Below are 17,950 nucleotides of genomic sequence, written 5' to 3'. Positions count from 1 at the left end.
TACGCGTTTGACCGTGTTTAACCGCACTATATACCGTGACTATCGTTATGCGAAAATCACGCATTATTTATGATCTCTTGGAGCAATATCTCAAATAGAATTATAATTTCTGTTTATCACGATAACGACTTTATTTGATACTTCAAGATAAGAAAGTCTAAATAGTGTCTCGTTATGAATTTCAAGATACATAGATTTTTAATTATTTTTTTATTAAGAGAAAGAAGTATAAGTTTATTTCATTTGTTGAACAATTTTATTATTATATTTTTTCAATAATTTTACTTTAATATCAATATTTTATAAAATATATTAAATATAAAAATATTCTTTCATAATCTTTCTCTTTTGGCGCGCACGCAAATATCTTTAATCCGAAAATAATTTGCGTTGCTTTGTCGTTGAATAAAATAATTTTTATTTAATTAATGCATTTTTACACGATCTCAGTTTTAACTCCCACAAGGATCAGATGCACCAGCAAGCTTAATCGCTCCACAAAATATTAACGTCTCAAAGTCGCATATCAAGCTAAATTTATAAGGCCGCAAATTCTTGTTCCGGCGTCTCGGATTTAAGTGGATACGGTCGACGCGTTCGCTCATTCACTCCTTTGCGAAAATTGCGCCTCAACACGTGCGACAAGAAATCCGTTGATCCACGCGGCACATCTATCCGTTAATTGCCTCTGTGTAAGAAACTCTTCCTTAAGCGTCCTTCATCCTCGTAAAAGTTTTACGCGAATTACCGTTGACTGATCGTTGCTACTTGCTAATCTCATTATCTTCGATTCGTTAGATCTAGAATCTATGTACGAACTAAAGTGCTCACAAACATGCTGATTACAATTTATAATAAAAAAAAAATTTATTGGACTTTTGTAGATTTTTTTAAACATGATATAAACGAAAGGTATCTCTTCTCTGTTTAATAAATTACATAATATACTGTTATAACGGATACAAATTATGTATTTTACATACAAAAAGTCTATATATATATATACATTTAATAGCCCCAAGATATCTCATTTAAAAACTATATAAAAGCGCCCTAGTTGCAGCTATCATGTCTTTAACGTCCTTTGCTAGGATCGAGCGAACGTAAACGATAAAACGACGAGGTCGGGGCTAGCGGACAATTTCGTTCTCGCTTGACGAGAGTTTCAAACGAACCGAGCAACGGCAGCAACGATCTATGTCGGCTTTTCTGGCAGCAGCTGCAGCGTCGGCGACGACTGCATCGGGAAGCGACGAGGAAAGTGAAGGGAGAAAGTCGGGTCCGTACTTCCGGTATGGTGCGAATGCTGACGCGGAAAACTGTGCACGTATTGCAAAATAACAGGCACGAGAAGATTGAAAGAAATCTAACCAGAAGAAGAGACACTGCTTATTCTCCCGCACCTGCTACATTCGCCTAAATCAAATTTATCAGCAGAAGCATTTAATCTATTTTATTACATAATTATAGTTAGTACAATTTTTTTCCTGATAATCGATACGCGCGAATTAAGACAAAAAATTATTCTTCTTAAATTAATCATAATTCATACAATCTATCATCCATCTATTATCTATTTTTCGTTTATGTATTGTTACTGTAATTGGACATAAATATTGTCCTCAATTTCGACAGTATCGAGGAGCGAATACCGCACGAATGAAGTACATGTCGCGGACGTCCATTGCAAAATGTTGTTTGCGTACAGTTCGACAGCCGATCGGCGGAATTGCGACGGACTGTGAAACTAATTGAATGAAACGTAATTACAAGCGCGACACTACCCCTCTATGTCTTCATGTTTGTTCCTCGCACAAATGCAAGCACTTTGTTTCGATGTGTGTAATTGGCCGAAAATTCGTGTCGATACATCGTAGAAGCGAGCGCTCTCGTTGTACGTTATACGACCTAATAATTCCTCGAATCCACGATGGAATGTCGGAGGTGAGACGGCGAACTTATCCGCGGTGAACTTTGAAGCGCGATTTAGTATGCATTGAAATTGGTACGCGAATTTAACGAGATCGTGTTTGTAGATTATATCGATAGTTGAAAGCGTTAGTTAGGTACAGCATTTGATGTTAGATATTCCTGTTTCTCATTTACGATAAACTTGTTATCAAATTTAATCTCTCATGTTGTTGATTAAAATTAATCTTACAGAAAGATATGTTTAATCTTCACTATAAGACGCGAGAGAATTATATTTATTATAATTAAAATAAAAATTTATAAATACCTAGATGTTACATAAGAATATAAATTGGAAATTTTGTTAAATAATTATTTATGAACAATCTGTTAAATAATTCTTTGAAGCAAAAAAAAAAAGAAAACAAAAATATATAACAATACAAAGATATAATAAGTTTCGAGACGAGGTGAGAGTTGTAAACTATCTCTTTTGTTCTATCATTGCGAGCCTTCAGAAATCTCGATATCAGTAGAAGATGAAATCAGACCCGAAATGATACGAAAAAAGGAGCAAACTGATCGCGGACAATGCTGAGAAGTAAATGGCGTCCGCAGATAATAACTTGAAGACGCCCACGTAGGAGCGTCCGACACGATCGGGAAATACGACACAAAGGGTTGTAGCCACAGAATCAGTGCCAGCTCAGAGAGTTGTCGGAAATGTGCCCTAAGGTTACACAAGAAGAGTCCCGTCGAGAGGAATGGTTATGGCAACAATCCATGGCCACACGGAGACAAAAGGGGACCGGCGGTCGTACGAGAGAGAAAGAGGATAAGAGAGAAAGCAGAGAACGAGCGCGAAATAGATAACGCCGGGATAGAAATCAGTCGGCGGAAATATTTTAGCGCCACGGGCGAATTTCTCCCTTGATGACAATTCCAGAACGCGACCAATGCGCGGCAATGGCGATTTTCCGCGCGGCTCTTTTTGCACATCGCTGCCGCGTTTCACGCACGTTTCTCTGGCTGGAGGCAAAATTTCCGTATTACGCTTCGCGTGCTTCGATACCCCGCGGACACTCTGCTCTAAAAGCTGTTGCTTTGATCACCGATCTCTAAGGGGCGAAAGGACATTGGATTGTTGCGCGTCGTAGCGTTTTGTGCATACGAGGACAACGTAAAGGCTGTTAAATTGAAACGTGCACCTTTGCTTTTCCCGCGAAACTTCGCAAAGCATAATGCTTATTATGCGAAGGAGAAGAAAATCTTTAAAAAAAAAATATCTTTTTTTTTTGCGGTGAATGAGAGAAAATCCTCTCTTTGTAATTATTTTTTAAAGATAATACTTTATATCTTGTTATGCGTAAAATTTTTTTGGAACCATCAAATTTATTTGTCTGATTATTAAGATTTTCGTGGTGAAAAGGGAAAACATCTATAATTCGTAAATGGATTCTTTTTTTCCTTGTAATTTTTAGATTTTGAAAATTTTATCAGTATTCGAGTGTATATCCGGTTTTAAGTTATAGCCTTTAAGCTCGTTACATTTAATCAATAAACAGTCCTATCGAGTGTCATCTCTCTGTAAGCATTATAATATGAATGTTTGATAGTTGCGAAAATGAAACGCAGATTGCACGCAGAATGCGGTACATTTCGTTGCGAACATTTACCGATGGGAGAAAGGCCACGTTTATACACGAAGGATGGGCGGCCGTCGATGCGAAATCGAGTGTAGTTGGTAAACTCGCGCGGTTGGTGAAAGCTACGGCACAAAGGCTCCCGTAACACGATGTCGTTTACTCGAGAGCGCCGATCAAAGCGTCCAAGCGGTCAGTCCAAAGATATCGAGACACGCGTCACGAAGCGTAACACAGGAATTTTGCTTCCGGGATCGACGAGAGCTCGTTTATTATTAAATATTTTTTGCAACCCCCCTCTCTCACATCGCCCTATATTAAAACGTCACTTGGCGCTTGTACAATGTTTTTCCTCCTTTTTCATATAAACTCTATCCACTATAAAACTATATTACGTAGAACGCAATTAATTTTTTTTTATCGCCGTAAACATTAATATTATTTTATAATTTTGCATTTTAATTAAGCGGTAAAAATATTTCTACAGATGATGTTTAATCCAAATATGCTATTAATTTTGGCCATTTGCTTTATCGATAGATAAAATTTTACACGCGAAAAAATAAATGATTTATAACATACACACACATTAATCTAATTTATCAAGCCGAGTTTTAAAAGCGTTATAACTGTGATAATAAATTGCATTGTTTCAAACTATAACTGTTATTGTTTTAGTCTGCAAACATGGAAATTTACAGGTTTGATTTCTGTTTCTCTGGCGTTAATAAACTGACACGTTAAATAATTTAGGAGAATGTATATTGATTTTTATTATTAGATAAACGAACCTTTTTATTGTCCGTCAAGTTTATCGTACGGTACGTTGCATTAAAATAGAAATGAACATTGTAAATAAGTTGCATGGTATAAAATCGAAAGGATAGATTGCATAGCGATGAAACCTTTTGATGGCCGTAAATTGCAAATATTGGTTTATGGTTTAATCTTCTGGTTCTCCGAGCTGCGCTATGGCATACTATAACCGAAGGACTGTAAACTGAAGGCGATTGCATCGATGAAATTACTATCGAGACATATGGCAATGTCAATATTTTAATTTGATGGAGTTCTTTCCAGACGTGTGTGTACGCAGCTGTTTACTATTAGGGATAAAATGAAATTATATTAATGTAACGTATGTAAGGTTATTGTATAATAACGAGAGAAATGACGAAATGAAAAAAATAAAGACAAATATAATTTTAGCGTAATAAGATACGAGAGCTTGAATAATGCCGATATTATAGCTATTTTATATTTATCTGATAATTTCAATGATAATGTTGATACAATCGTATAACTATTCTAATACAATAACTATAATAGCTATCGTTATTATAGTAATATAGTATATTAAATTATGTTACGTCGTTTACAAATAACGATAATGTTATATAATAGTATTCGATTAAATACGCTATTATGAGAAGAGCGTGCAGACATATCGTAGCCGCAAGTAGACCTGCATAAATATTATTTATCGCGTTCAGACACGAATCTCATTAGATGCATCATTTTTGTGTCAAATGATAGCGAAATTATCGTTCGCAAACATTGCATCTTCTTTCTTTGGAAAGCGGTAAGAAAAGCCGACAACACGTCAACTGGCAACGATTTATCGCTAATTATTGTTCCGCGTGTGGAGTCCGGTAAAACCGCAAAACGAGCGAAATGTCTCTCTGTCTCTCTCTCTCGCGCGCGCGTGTGCAACGTGCACGCGTAAAGCCCTGACACGCGACTCTGCCGCCAAGCGTGTATAAAATCGCCGCCGACATTGATGGATGCGAAATCGGACCTTAAACCAACCCGCGCAAACCCTTGGTCCAGTCTGATACACACAGATATTAAAATAACAAATGACCACCCGGAGATCTCAGTCTCCTAAATAAAAAAGAAAGAAAAGTGCCGAAGGAGAGATTACGTTTGTGCATACTTTGTAATTTTTTATCTCACGAGTTGGCACTTTTACGGTGACACGATGGCTTTGAATAGGCGAAAGAATATTTTACACGGCATTTATAAGTGAAGAGGTGAAGGAATCTAGATGCAATTTAATTTATCCGATATATTTATAATCCGATTTTAATTAAGTTACATTACACTGATGCACACAAATTACAATTGAAATATGATAATCGCGTAATTATGTACATATATGTATATAATGCTTTTAAGTCAGAGAGAGAGAGAAAGAGAGAGAATTATTGTTTTCTTGATTTTTTATTCAATAATTTTTTTCTAGAAGAAAAAGATAGTTTAGAGAATTTCACGGCTTGTTTGATGCACGGATATCACGCGTTTTAAAGGAATCTTGAACTAAGAATAGGCCGACTTTGAATTCGACACGATATCAATTTGGGCAATTAAACCTCATCTGCAGGGGATTAAACGTGTTATCTGCTCAGTTATATCTGCACCACAGCCTCTTCGCCGTGTCGTGTTGCTCTCTTACCCCCTTTGCTATATCCTGCCGCGAGTCTGCAACCCCATCGAAATCCTAAGGGGATGATGCCGTATCTATCGACTCCACGAAATCTCGTTACATGTGCGCGCAGTTGGTGCTACATTCTCATATCGTCCTAATGTCACTGTGGTGTGTGTTCCTGAGGGTATCTTGAAGACTGAATGAGACCTCGGAATGCATCCACAAATGTCGTTCGGGAATGCGCATTTTATATATAGTGTGTAAGAGAGAATTGACACGGTGAATTATAATAATTTTAAAGAAATATTAAAGCTCCCATTACATGTCCCGTGTATAATAAGACAGTGCCTCACTTTAACTATAATCCACAATTTTAAATGAGATTTTTATTGGAGCCTGTTAAATTGTCTTTTACTTAATTACATCGACGCAATTTTATTATTTATCTCAATTATATTAATCGAATTTTATTTATTTTAATGATAATGCCATTTCTATGTTGAATCTTTGAATTTTTCCGGGGTGGCGTTACGAGGGATCACACGAAACTCGCAAGAGATACTTATCTCGCGAAGTAGACGCAACCGGAATCGGAACTCGCTCCGGCGTCGCAATTTACGCAACTCACCGTGAGGACTTACAACTTTGCCTAACGAATTTGAACAAATTTTAACTAGATATTTGACATTCTGCGCGACCACAGAAGACGCAAATAACATTCTGCGCTGAAGAGAGACATCTTTTCCCTTAAACTTTCATATTCAGCTTCGACTCGGCGAAGTTGAATGATTTTCGATGCATACTATCGTATACTTTTTCCTGCATATCGATATCGATTCCATTCTCATCTGGATATTAAGCATATTATTTACTGGCTCGTATATGAAAGAATGTAGACTTTTGTGTTAGATATATTTAATATAGAAAATGATTATGAGCGTGTATTTTATTTCAATAATTTTAGCAAAATGCGCAATATAAAAAAAACATAGCTTCCTCTAAAAATATGCTGAGAAGTGTATCTCTTTCTCGATGAATTTAAAATTTCGCCATTTCTTAGCCGAGTTGCGGAAGCGCAAAAAATAGATACTACGAGTTCTGGAAACCGCAATTCTCCGAAGTAGCTGTTACATTTTAATGTCGTGACCGAGGCCACTAAAATTACGCTCGCTTAAAAATCTGGAGCGTTTCTCAATTCTCCATTATGAAAGAGTCCATAATTTTTTCACGATCGCGAGTCGCTGAAGTTACGGTCAAAAGGCAAGCTATAAAATTTCTATCGGAAAAGAGCGAGTAATCTCGAAAAAAGAATGCTTCTGTTCATATCGCGAGTGCCCTCAAAAAAATAAAAATGCCAGAAGGATAACGAGAAAGAAAAGACGACGGAGGGCATGCAATTACTTTGTCCATCGTATACTCTATAATCGCGTTACAATCGCTACAGGCTAATTGCTTGCTTTGTTAGAAGATTGTGCGAGGAAGGAAGAAAACTTCTCAGGATTAAAATTTACTCCGCATTTTTTAAATAATTCTTTATTATAAATTTTTAACATTTTTTTTTCTCTATTCTAATTGACAGCCAAACATATTTTTTTTATCTTAGAAGTAAAGTTTATTTTATTTATATTACTCCAGATTATTTTTAGAGCCACATTTTTATGAAAAATGTGCTAATTGCGGAGGGAAGTTGATGGAAGTATCAACTATAATTAATCAAATACAGACGAGTAGTCTTAATAAATGTTGCGGATATAATAATGATTATTGTACTACATTACATTAATAATATATAATATATATTAATAATGGAGTAATCATCATATCAATTTTCATAATCTCAAAATATATCTTTTAAAACCAGGCATTATAATTGTTGGGAAGATACTCTCTCCAAGCTATTATCTTTATTCTGTTCTTAGCCGTTAGATTAAAGAGAACAAACAACGACTCTGCCAAGGATATAAGTAATATCTTCATTGACCCTTTATAATAATCGACGTCCGGGCTCATTTGCAGCTGAGAATCGTGTTTGCGAGAATGCGGAAATTAGTTTTACGAACTCCTCGTTTTTAGAGAATCAAAGAAAAAAATAGAGTAGAGTAAAAAAAAAGAGAGAAGTAAAGGGAGAGAGAGGAAGACAGATAAAAAATGTTGATCAATTATTAACTATGCATATATTTCTAATATCAGCATGCCAAAGTTCAAATATGCGTAATAAAGATTAATATAATATCTTTCTCATTCACATTTTCCTTAATCTTTGTTCTTTAGCAATAAAGGAAAATTCGTTTAAAAGTTCTACGTAAGCTTCAAAGTAACGCACGCTAAGACATCTTTGCATTATTGATCGAAAGATTATTCTGAAGTCGTAAAACATTCATTACGAATAAAATTGTAATCAATCATCGACGGTCGCATATACAATTTTCAAGATATTCTTTATTATCGATTCGTAAATATTAATGTCAATTATGCACCGCAAACAATACTGGCACTTGAGAATTTAAAAAGAGAACATAAATTCTCGTTTGCGCTTTAAATGGAATTATATGCACCATTTATGGTATATTCAAATGTAATAATGTAATAAAAATTGCAACATTTTTTATTATATGTTTTGAATTGTTGAAATATATGTATAAGGTAATAAAGTCATATTACTATTATTTGCATCTTAATTGCTCGTTTTGGTCATAATTCTTTTTAGATGTTTCAAGCATACATATTCTTTTAATAGCCGGCTGGGTTCATATGAGGAAACGTACAATTGCATTTTTCTCCCAGGCGATGTGCAATGCAAAAAATCGCGACCATCGGCTGACCTGCATTTCGCGTGAAAATAAAAGCATCATAATTTCAGAGAGAGGGAGAAGCTTTATAAATAGATAAAACACCCCGACTTTTCTCGATAGACATCATAAACGATTTACCAATAAAGTCTGGCACGTCTATTCGCATGCATTCATCGCCCGTTCCATTAAGGCATCTAAAGTCATATCAATGAAAAAAATGTTTTCGTGGCGTAAAAGAAAAAAATTAATATTTTTTTTATTATTACAAGAAATCAAACGTAAAATATTAGAAAAGATATAAATCTAAGCTATTTTATTTTATTAGTAAAATTGAATTTCTTTCTACAATGGAGGCATACAATTATGACGTATGACATTGCAATATGAAAATTATTGATAAATTAATTTTTACTCGTATATTATAAAATTTCTCAAAAATTTTTTTTTGTTTTTGTCTAAAATATAAATAGAATATAATTGATATCTTTTATCTATGTTATTTTCAACATCATTCTTTCTTTAAGTAGAACATGTAGCAGAATAAATATTGTTTTTATTCTTGATATCGATTCTAAGGTGGTAGCAAATAAATGGAATGGCTGGTGCCTATTTCGTGCAGTATTGCAGAACAATTCTAGCTGCATATGTGTCTGCTTTGGCATTTATGAGGGCATTTATATTGGCTGGCGATTATATAGCGGTGCAGCAGGAGTAGTTAGGGGTGCGATACTATCGGCGGAGGCGCCTCCAATCATTTCCCAATTAGCAGCTGATTGCGTACAGTCCCTGGTAGAAGTTCGAGCAGCTATAGCTCTGGTTAACTGAGAATTCTGCAAGAGAGAGCGAGAGAAAATATGAATAAGAGAAAGAGAGAAAAAGAGCAAGATAGGTTGAAAAGGAAGATAGGGTTGGAGCAGAGACGATTTGCAACGTTAATATCCAACGATGCGGAACCGCTCGGGCGCAATATCGGTGATCGCGCAAATTGCGATCGGCAATACCGATCTTTATACACGGATTTGTGCGAGAGATAATATAATGGTGTCATTAAAGATAGCGCCGCCATTCCACGATCGTATTGTTATTGGAAAATCGACGGCGCCGCCGTCTTTCGGGGTTAAGTCCCATTTTTATAGTCCGCCGCTTGATCTCCGCTTTTATAGTCACGTATGATGGATTTCGCTGGGGTTTTTTTTTTTTTTTCATTTTTGCGGATATAACTCTGATTACTGTTCGATTGCAAAAAATTTTTGACGGAAGAGAATGTTATTAAACTGTCGACTTGATATAATTTAATATACTTTTATTGTATTCTGATATTTCTTTTATAAAGATTGCTACATTTAGGAATTACTGTATTCAGCAGTTGTAACCGATACTAATAGCGTAAGATAATGAAAATATAACAAAATAAAAATATTTTATAATAGACAAGACGAAAATATATATTATTTTTATAACTATAATTTACGTAAATTTTTTTGATCGTGAATCACGAATATATACATATTTCATAGTCACGTTCTAACACACTTCATAGTCATCGAAAATTGTTTTCATTTCTAGCAAATTCAATTAACGAAAATCAAATTCCTTTATATAGAGAGACAAACACTACCGTTCTAAAAAATAGATGACGAGTGACCTCTGCAAATATCGGTTTCACGATTTGATTAATCTTGAATCTCTTGTTAACGGCGATCTCATTGATTTAATTTCCTTTTTTCCATCGACGTCGAACAAAAACGCAAATCAAATTCTGCCAAAAATATACGTTGCTTAAAAAATAGCAGAGAATGGAGGAATAGAAAAACTCAGTTAACTCAATGTATCGTAGAATAGCCAAACCTACCATTTATATAACAATTTCAATCCATCGACATTAAACTGTCTAGACTTTTTAAAAATACCTCTGATTATTTTCTGTGATAAGTTCATATTCGCTGAAAGATTTAATATCGATTCTAACGCACGTGTGTAAGATAATAAAGACTCTACAATAGTGTGTTTCGAATTACGATAAACACTAATAGTTGCTTCACACGCATATGGAAGTTTATGCTCGTTTATACGGTATTGGGAGAGGAAAAACAATTCTAATAGCCGCGTCGCAACAAACTAACATCGGCGCTTCGTGCGTCACACTCGATTGGAACGGCATGCCGTTAGCCGTTAGTCACATCAGAGAGAAAAATAGGCTAATGGCCCGAGGGGTTAAAATGCCGAAAGTACAGGGCTCGAAAGGCGCTAACGACGACCCTCTCTCGTTAACGTCCATTGTGTTTTAAACGGATTAACCGTCCATTTGTTTTGTCGCCCTCCTTTTTCTTTCATTTAATCCACGTATAATAGCCCAGTGTATTCTTTTGCTATCTCCGATCAAACGTCCTAACGAGAGATACCGAGTTTCATTGTTCACGTTTTCGCATGTTGCAGAGCTTGGCGACCTAGCTATTGCGGCTCATCATTCCTCGGAAACCGATAGCGACGGTGACGACGATGTTGTCGTCGAAGCCATCGGGTGTAGTGATGAAGAATCTTTCAAACACAAAGACCACCATGTGCCAACGCGAATGTAGCTGGCGGAACAACGATGCAAATTATTCAGACGGCCCCGAAAACCGCTTCAAGACAATAGCACATCACGCTCAGAAGTTTCCGGTGGCGCAATTCGTCGTTACCCGATGGTGTCGTGATAAAAGACAACAGTGTTACGATACTAGGAGCGTGTGCTTACAATCGCGTTCGACTTGATAAGATGCGCCCGTTAAGGGTAGTGTGATACGGTATTGAATTTTTTTACAGGTAATCAGACGAAGGATAGTATTGTGTGACGTTTAGTTCGGAATGTTGCGATAATTAGCGAGTGATGCAATGAGAACGAATTGTATTTTCGATCGAGAGAAAACGAGAGAGTTGAAGCTTGATATGTATGGTATATCGTGTTTCGAAAGATTTTATTAGATTAGAAAATATTTAGTGCGCTCAACACAAGAAACAAATCCGAAGGTATTATCGAAAAATTTTATTATATCAAAATTTTATTTTTAATTTCTTGTATTTATTTTTCAGATAACATATATATATATACAGGTATTTATACATATAATATGTTATTCATCGACAAGCTTAATATTTAATATTTAATTTTAGAAGCTTTTAAACACAATTTATATTTTATCATCGCTCTTTGGTAAGAGCAACAACCATTTTACAATACAAAATATTTTTTATCGAAGATCTTTTTTATGAAAATTTCTTTATATATAATTTATCTTCTTAAATTTAGACGCATATAGTACGTTGTGTTCATTATGAAAATTAATCCTTGCTTGTTTATGTCTTATTTAAAAAATTTCTTTCGAATGTACGAAAAAAAGAAAAATATTATTACACGGTGAAGAACAACATATTTTTGAAAGCGAACGTTTCTCTTGATAATCGAATTGAGTTAATATGCTGCGGCGAATAAATACACGGAGAAATGTAAAATTAGGGAGAACTACAGGCAAAGCAAACAATAAAAATAAAACTTTACAAATCCCCATGTCGGTCAAGCACGCGTTTTCGCGTGCTCTGAACGTATTACAAAGATATTCTTATGTATTTATATTTGTCTCTGCTGACATTTTGTTTCCGCAATCATGTAAATCACACAAATTATCGCAATTTCCTCAAGAATCTATTCTATGCCGCGTAATAGCGAATATCCAAGCTATTTCGGGAAACAGCGAGAATAATAAATAATCAATGAAAATATATAAAAAAAAAACGCGCGAAGATGCTCACTACCTTTCTCATTTTATTCGCACGCGCGCATTAATTTGTATAAATTATGAATTTCTAGTCTCTTTCCTAAATAGATTCTAATTGAAAACATATCTTATATATTTTCATATTTTTACACTTTTAATCAAGAAAACATTTCACGTAAAAAGATATATACATAACAAGTTATATTTTTACTTGCGGTACTTTGACTTTACAAAAAATACGATATGTTTCTCTTTTAATTATTGCATATTGTCGAAAAATTTGGCAATAAAATTAATAATGTTAATCATATTACACAAGATCTGATTGGTTAAGGATATTTCACAAGCCAAATGTTGCTTCTGGATTTTTGAATCCTGAAAGAGGAATCGAAGCAGTTGTGTATGATAAATTTCTCAACATTATATGACAGAGATGCGAATATAGAGAAAAGAGAGCGCCGGAGAAAAGCCGTCCAACAAAATGAGAAAAAGTCGATTTTCCGTCGACTTGGACACGCATCATCGCGTGTCTCGAACAAATTAGCGATCCCTGACTCCGCTATGGCTGATTTATTCGTCGCGGTTGCATCGAATTATCTCCATCCTCGTCGGGCACGTGAGCCGAGGATTGAATATGTGCAAAAATCGTCGGGAACAGCGCTTAAAAGTTTCATAGACGGAAGGGCTTTAATCAATTCCCTCAGCGTTAATAGAAAGCAACTTTGGTTACTACAGAGTAACTTTCATCCGAGATAATTTAAATTAATAGAAGCTTCGAGTGTTATAAAATATTGATGCAGGATTTATTAATTTTTTTAAAGAAAGAATAGATACTTCTATCAATGATAAGTAATCTAATACATGTACTTCATTATCTCGAATTAAAAAGTAATGTTGATTTCGCCAACTTAAATATTTTTCCTATCTTAAACTAATTAATAATTTTCATTTATTAATTGTTACTTTTATTCCGCGAAACGTCAGTTTTTATTCTTACTCGTCAGACATGTGTATTTTCGAGCTATTTCCGAGGTATAATGTGGGCGGAGGATAACGAGACTAACGCGCTAACGATGCCAATGTTAATTACCATCCCGGATAGACCGGCTAATCGCCGAGCGAGTGGACGCACTAATTACGCGCCCTTCTGATAATCGAGCGAATCCCAATTCAGAATCGGCGAGAAATCGCGGAGCCAGAAATTGAATTTCTCGTTTATTATTCGTTGGATATTCGTAATATACAATAATTCGTACATTACACAGTTCGCATTGATTCCCTGATCTATTAATGTAGCTATTAAATTAAATGCAAGGGATTTATCGTTTCGTTAATAAAATTGTCAATAATGCGCAACTGTGACGTATTTTTAAGTTATAATCCCATTGTTATTGATTTATCTCGTTATTTACTTAATCTGTCTGTTTTAAAATCTCAAATATCGACAGCGAATAATGGAATGAAATTCGCAGGTCGAGGAATAACATCGATTTAATCTTGCACAAGATTAAATGTGCACGAATGTTCAGTTTATTGACTATTTGGATAATATAGAATTTATGTAATACGTGATATATATAGGAGCTATTTTATTTTACTGCGTTACGTGATGAGTACGACTGAAAATAGGGTTGCATACATCTCATTTTATATACACCAGGGAAAACGTTGCATCATACATACACACACACACACACGCGCGCGCGCGCGCGCGCGCAAAAGGTTTTGTTATAAAGCTTTTGTATAAAATATAGTAAAGTGAGCGACAAATGTGAAAGTGCAGTAGTTATTAATCTAAATAAACCATTTATCAACAATTTTGAAATAGCATTTTATATCAATTATATAGCGCTTATGTCGATAAATGACATAAACAAATATCATTGGCCTATGATAAAATAAGGAGCGATGCAACGCTTTTTATGTTTGTACACTTGTGATAGATGTAATTGCGTTTATAATTAATTTTCTTTCCACTGATACAGTTAAAAGAATTTGTACAAGAGAACGTAAATTATACATTATATATATATATATATATATATATATATATATATCACATTGCGAATTTTTCATCAGAATGTACAAACACTTTCCTCTTCACCCGACAAGCGAATTCTCGAAGGTGTGCGCGCACGTGATATCCGCAGATTCGCTTTTCGATAAATGCTCGAAAGACACAAAAGATACGTGGCTAAAAAGAAACACGATGTTGCAATCTAGATTTACGATATAGATAAAACGAGACATTTAATTCTTAAAATAGAGAATTTCCTACATAGGTGGCACGCGAGCGAAATGCCGAGTCTAATCGCTTAAGACACATACCGATATCAATTTACATCCACAAGCGCGACGCAGCATATGTGATTTTGTAAATATGTGTGAGTGTAGCGGGGATAGCGTCGATCCGAAAAACGCGGACGACGTTTTGCTCTATTCTTTTCCATTTTCCTCTCGTGGTAGAAAACGAATCAACGAAAAGAGCCGCGCGATGATCGTACTGTCGATCTTGTTCGATGGAAGATCACGATCGCGTGAGCTCCCAAGCTTCTTCTCGCGTGTATGCGTGTGTATGTGTGCGTCCGTGTGTACGTGTGTGCGGTAAACTCGTCGAGAGAGAATACTGTAGCTGTAGATGAGCAAGCGTAATGTTCAGGAAGAAGGAGCTCTCGCGATCGCGGGAGTACTTTTCCGGGCTTGTCCAGGCGTGCGTGATGATGTAAATGATGAAGAGGTAAGAGAAGATGAGCGCGTGTAACACAGGGTAGACAATAGGGACCATCGAGGGAAAGACTGCTACCAGGAGCGAGCGAGCGATGGGACGGGGCGGGGCGGGGCGGCGCGGTGTTCGTTTCATGAATATTTCAACATCCGTCGACGACGGTAAATACCGAGCTTCGTAAAATTATGTTCTGCGAGTCGACCCAAATATCGCGTTCTTAGCGACAAGAGGTTTTCTGCGAAGAATATTATGGCGACAGCGTAAAGAGGTTGGTGAACGAGAGAAGAAAAATTTACTTGGAAGTGTTATCCTTAAACGGCAATCAAATACGTTGAAATTATTGATATTACGTGTTTGTAAAGAAAAAAAAAAAATATTTTTACATACTACTAGAAATATTGATTTGCTCTAATGAAAAATTCTATTTTATTAATTTCTTAAGAATTTTTACTTGCACAAAAAAGTAGTACAAATCAATATTATTTTTATAAATCATAAATTTCTCGAAATTGTTCGTTTTCTGAAGAATCGAGATACGACGCTATCTATTGCGGAGATTACAACGCATATTACATTTCGAAGTATAATGGAACGTTCTCGAAGAACCGGCTGCATGCGCGGCATATTACATTTGGAAGTATGAAATTGTTTCACGGTGCCGAATCTTTGAATTTTCTCTCAAAGCCCACATCCTCGAAAGAACGTAATCTCTATTCAACGGGTGCGCCATGTATACAAGAGACGAGCGGAACTTTATTACGGAAGAGTGGCGTACGATCTTTTTGCGGTTTTCTCGATCGACAATGAACGAAAATTTTCATTCGGCACCGAGAGAATTATCGGGCTTATAGTAAACCCCTTTTGCCGTCGGAGGAGAACGGGTCAATAATGACGACGAGACTGCCACGGACTCGACTCGTGGTTGAATCGCGTCGTCGAAGAGAAGAGAGTGAGAGGGAAGCAGGGAGGGAACGTGCCACCTGTTACACCCTCGCTTCCTCGGACTCTTCCCTTTCGCTGGATGGGCGGCGTGAACGAACATAAAGTCGAAAGTTCCTTTCGATGCTCTTCTTGAGTGGAAACCGGCTGTCGCAGAGTATTTTTCGAAAAGTTTTCGTTTTAGGGGAATTCTCTCTCTATTTGCGACGGCTAATTCAATTCGTCTTCATCCGACCATTACCGCGATTACCCTGAGATTTACGACATTTGCGATTTTACGTAATAGAAACTAATAGACGCGATTCCTATATTTGCGACCTTGTTTATGTTGAAATTGTTCATTTCTCGACTAGAGAGCTAAAGTCTAAAATAAGTTTGAGAATCACTGGTCGAATTAGTCTGTCATTTCTTTGCTCGCTCCTCAGCACCGACGATCGTGACGTACCAACTATCTATTTCGTGGAAATATCTTCTCCGAGATACATTCGCCCACGTGAATAAAGTGGATCGACTTGTCTCGGCGAGGTGAATTATGAAATCGTGCGAGATGGTCAAACACAATAAGCTTGAAACTATGTACTTAACACGATAAGCCACATTCGAATAAAAATGTCATATAACATGGTATCTACTTTATTATCTCATTCGTAAATATAAGCGATAGATGTAAACCTAATTGAATTAGAAACGAGAGAGAAATTATCGATATTCTAGCAAATCTATCGTAGCATAATATAGTACGTTTTATTTTTACATTCGATTTGTTCTCTTATCCATTTAACAGATTATTACATCTCATCGGTATATTTTCACGCGTCTGTGATTATTCTGTCGATAAGAAGCATTAAAAATTATTACAGATGGCAAATAGAATCAAGATTTCTTGAAAAAAAAAATTGTTTAAAGGATGAAAAATGTGAAGAAAAATTTGACACGCTACATTTCTCTACTTTTTTTCAACCCGTATGTTACTTTCTATAAAAACGTCGAACGTCATCCCGACTGATATGCGATCAATGCAGCTCTCACGCTTGGCTGAGCGATAAAAGCGGCCGCGAAATACAAACGCATTGGCCTCGCCTTTTAGCGCATCGTACTTTCGAATGTATCGCGGCTTTTATTGAGTATCGATGCGTTTTTCATGCCCGATCGGCATGGGAAACTATTCACGATCGGTATATTCAGCTACCCCCGGCTTGTGTGCCGCGGCTTTATTCGACCGTATTCTTGTTACGCCGTAACCGTATAAACGCGTGACCGTATTACTCGATAAACTATCACGATCGATCAAGTCGGTCGAAATACGTCGAACGCAACTGCATTTTTTAACATCTCGAATGTTACGCAATTTTCATCGTGTCTCCGGTCGCTGAAATAACGGTGCATCGAATGGCGCGATCCGTGCATTATTGTACGCGTTTGACAGAAATACGACGGCGTTTGCTTTCGGCGATGCTTTGTCCTGTAAACACGATATACTCCACTGTCGATTGCGCCGATAACAATGCGCCGCTGAGGTAAATCAAAGCCAAAGCGATTATTTAATAATCGAACGTATCCAGCCCTGATCGATAAAATCTGCCGCAAACAGAGCTCTATCGAAAATTTTATCTCGCATTAAAATACCGATGAATTAAATATTGACGCGCGTTTTTGACACTCCTGCATCACATTTATCTGTATGAAAAGGTATATTTTTCAATGATACAAGAGTAATTAACGGGATTGATTGTCGTAATTATCGAAAGATTTATTAA

General features: G+C 36.1%; 1 protein-coding gene across 1 annotated transcript in view; it reads left to right on the top strand.

Annotated features, from left to right (window-relative positions):
• LOC138932481 (uncharacterized) overlaps positions 1–16,820 on the top strand; it is a 39,691-nt gene extending 22,871 nt beyond the window's left edge. The window contains exon 3 of the mRNA XM_070294374.1: positions 11,211–16,820. Coding sequence (XP_070150475.1) covers positions 11,211–11,225 — 15 coding nt within the window. The 3' untranslated portion in view covers positions 11,226–16,820. The remainder of the gene's footprint in view (positions 1–11,210) is intronic.
• The last annotated feature ends 1,130 nt before the right edge of the window (positions 16,821–17,950 follow it).

Source organism: Polyergus mexicanus, unplaced genomic scaffold, assembly GCF_030449975.1.
Source record: "Polyergus mexicanus isolate NDT 795.1 unplaced genomic scaffold, iyPolMexi1.0 SCAF_4, whole genome shotgun sequence".
NCBI classification, from domain to species: Eukaryota; Metazoa; Arthropoda; class Insecta; order Hymenoptera; family Formicidae; genus Polyergus; species Polyergus mexicanus.
This window is presented reverse-complemented; position numbering and strand designations above follow the sequence as displayed.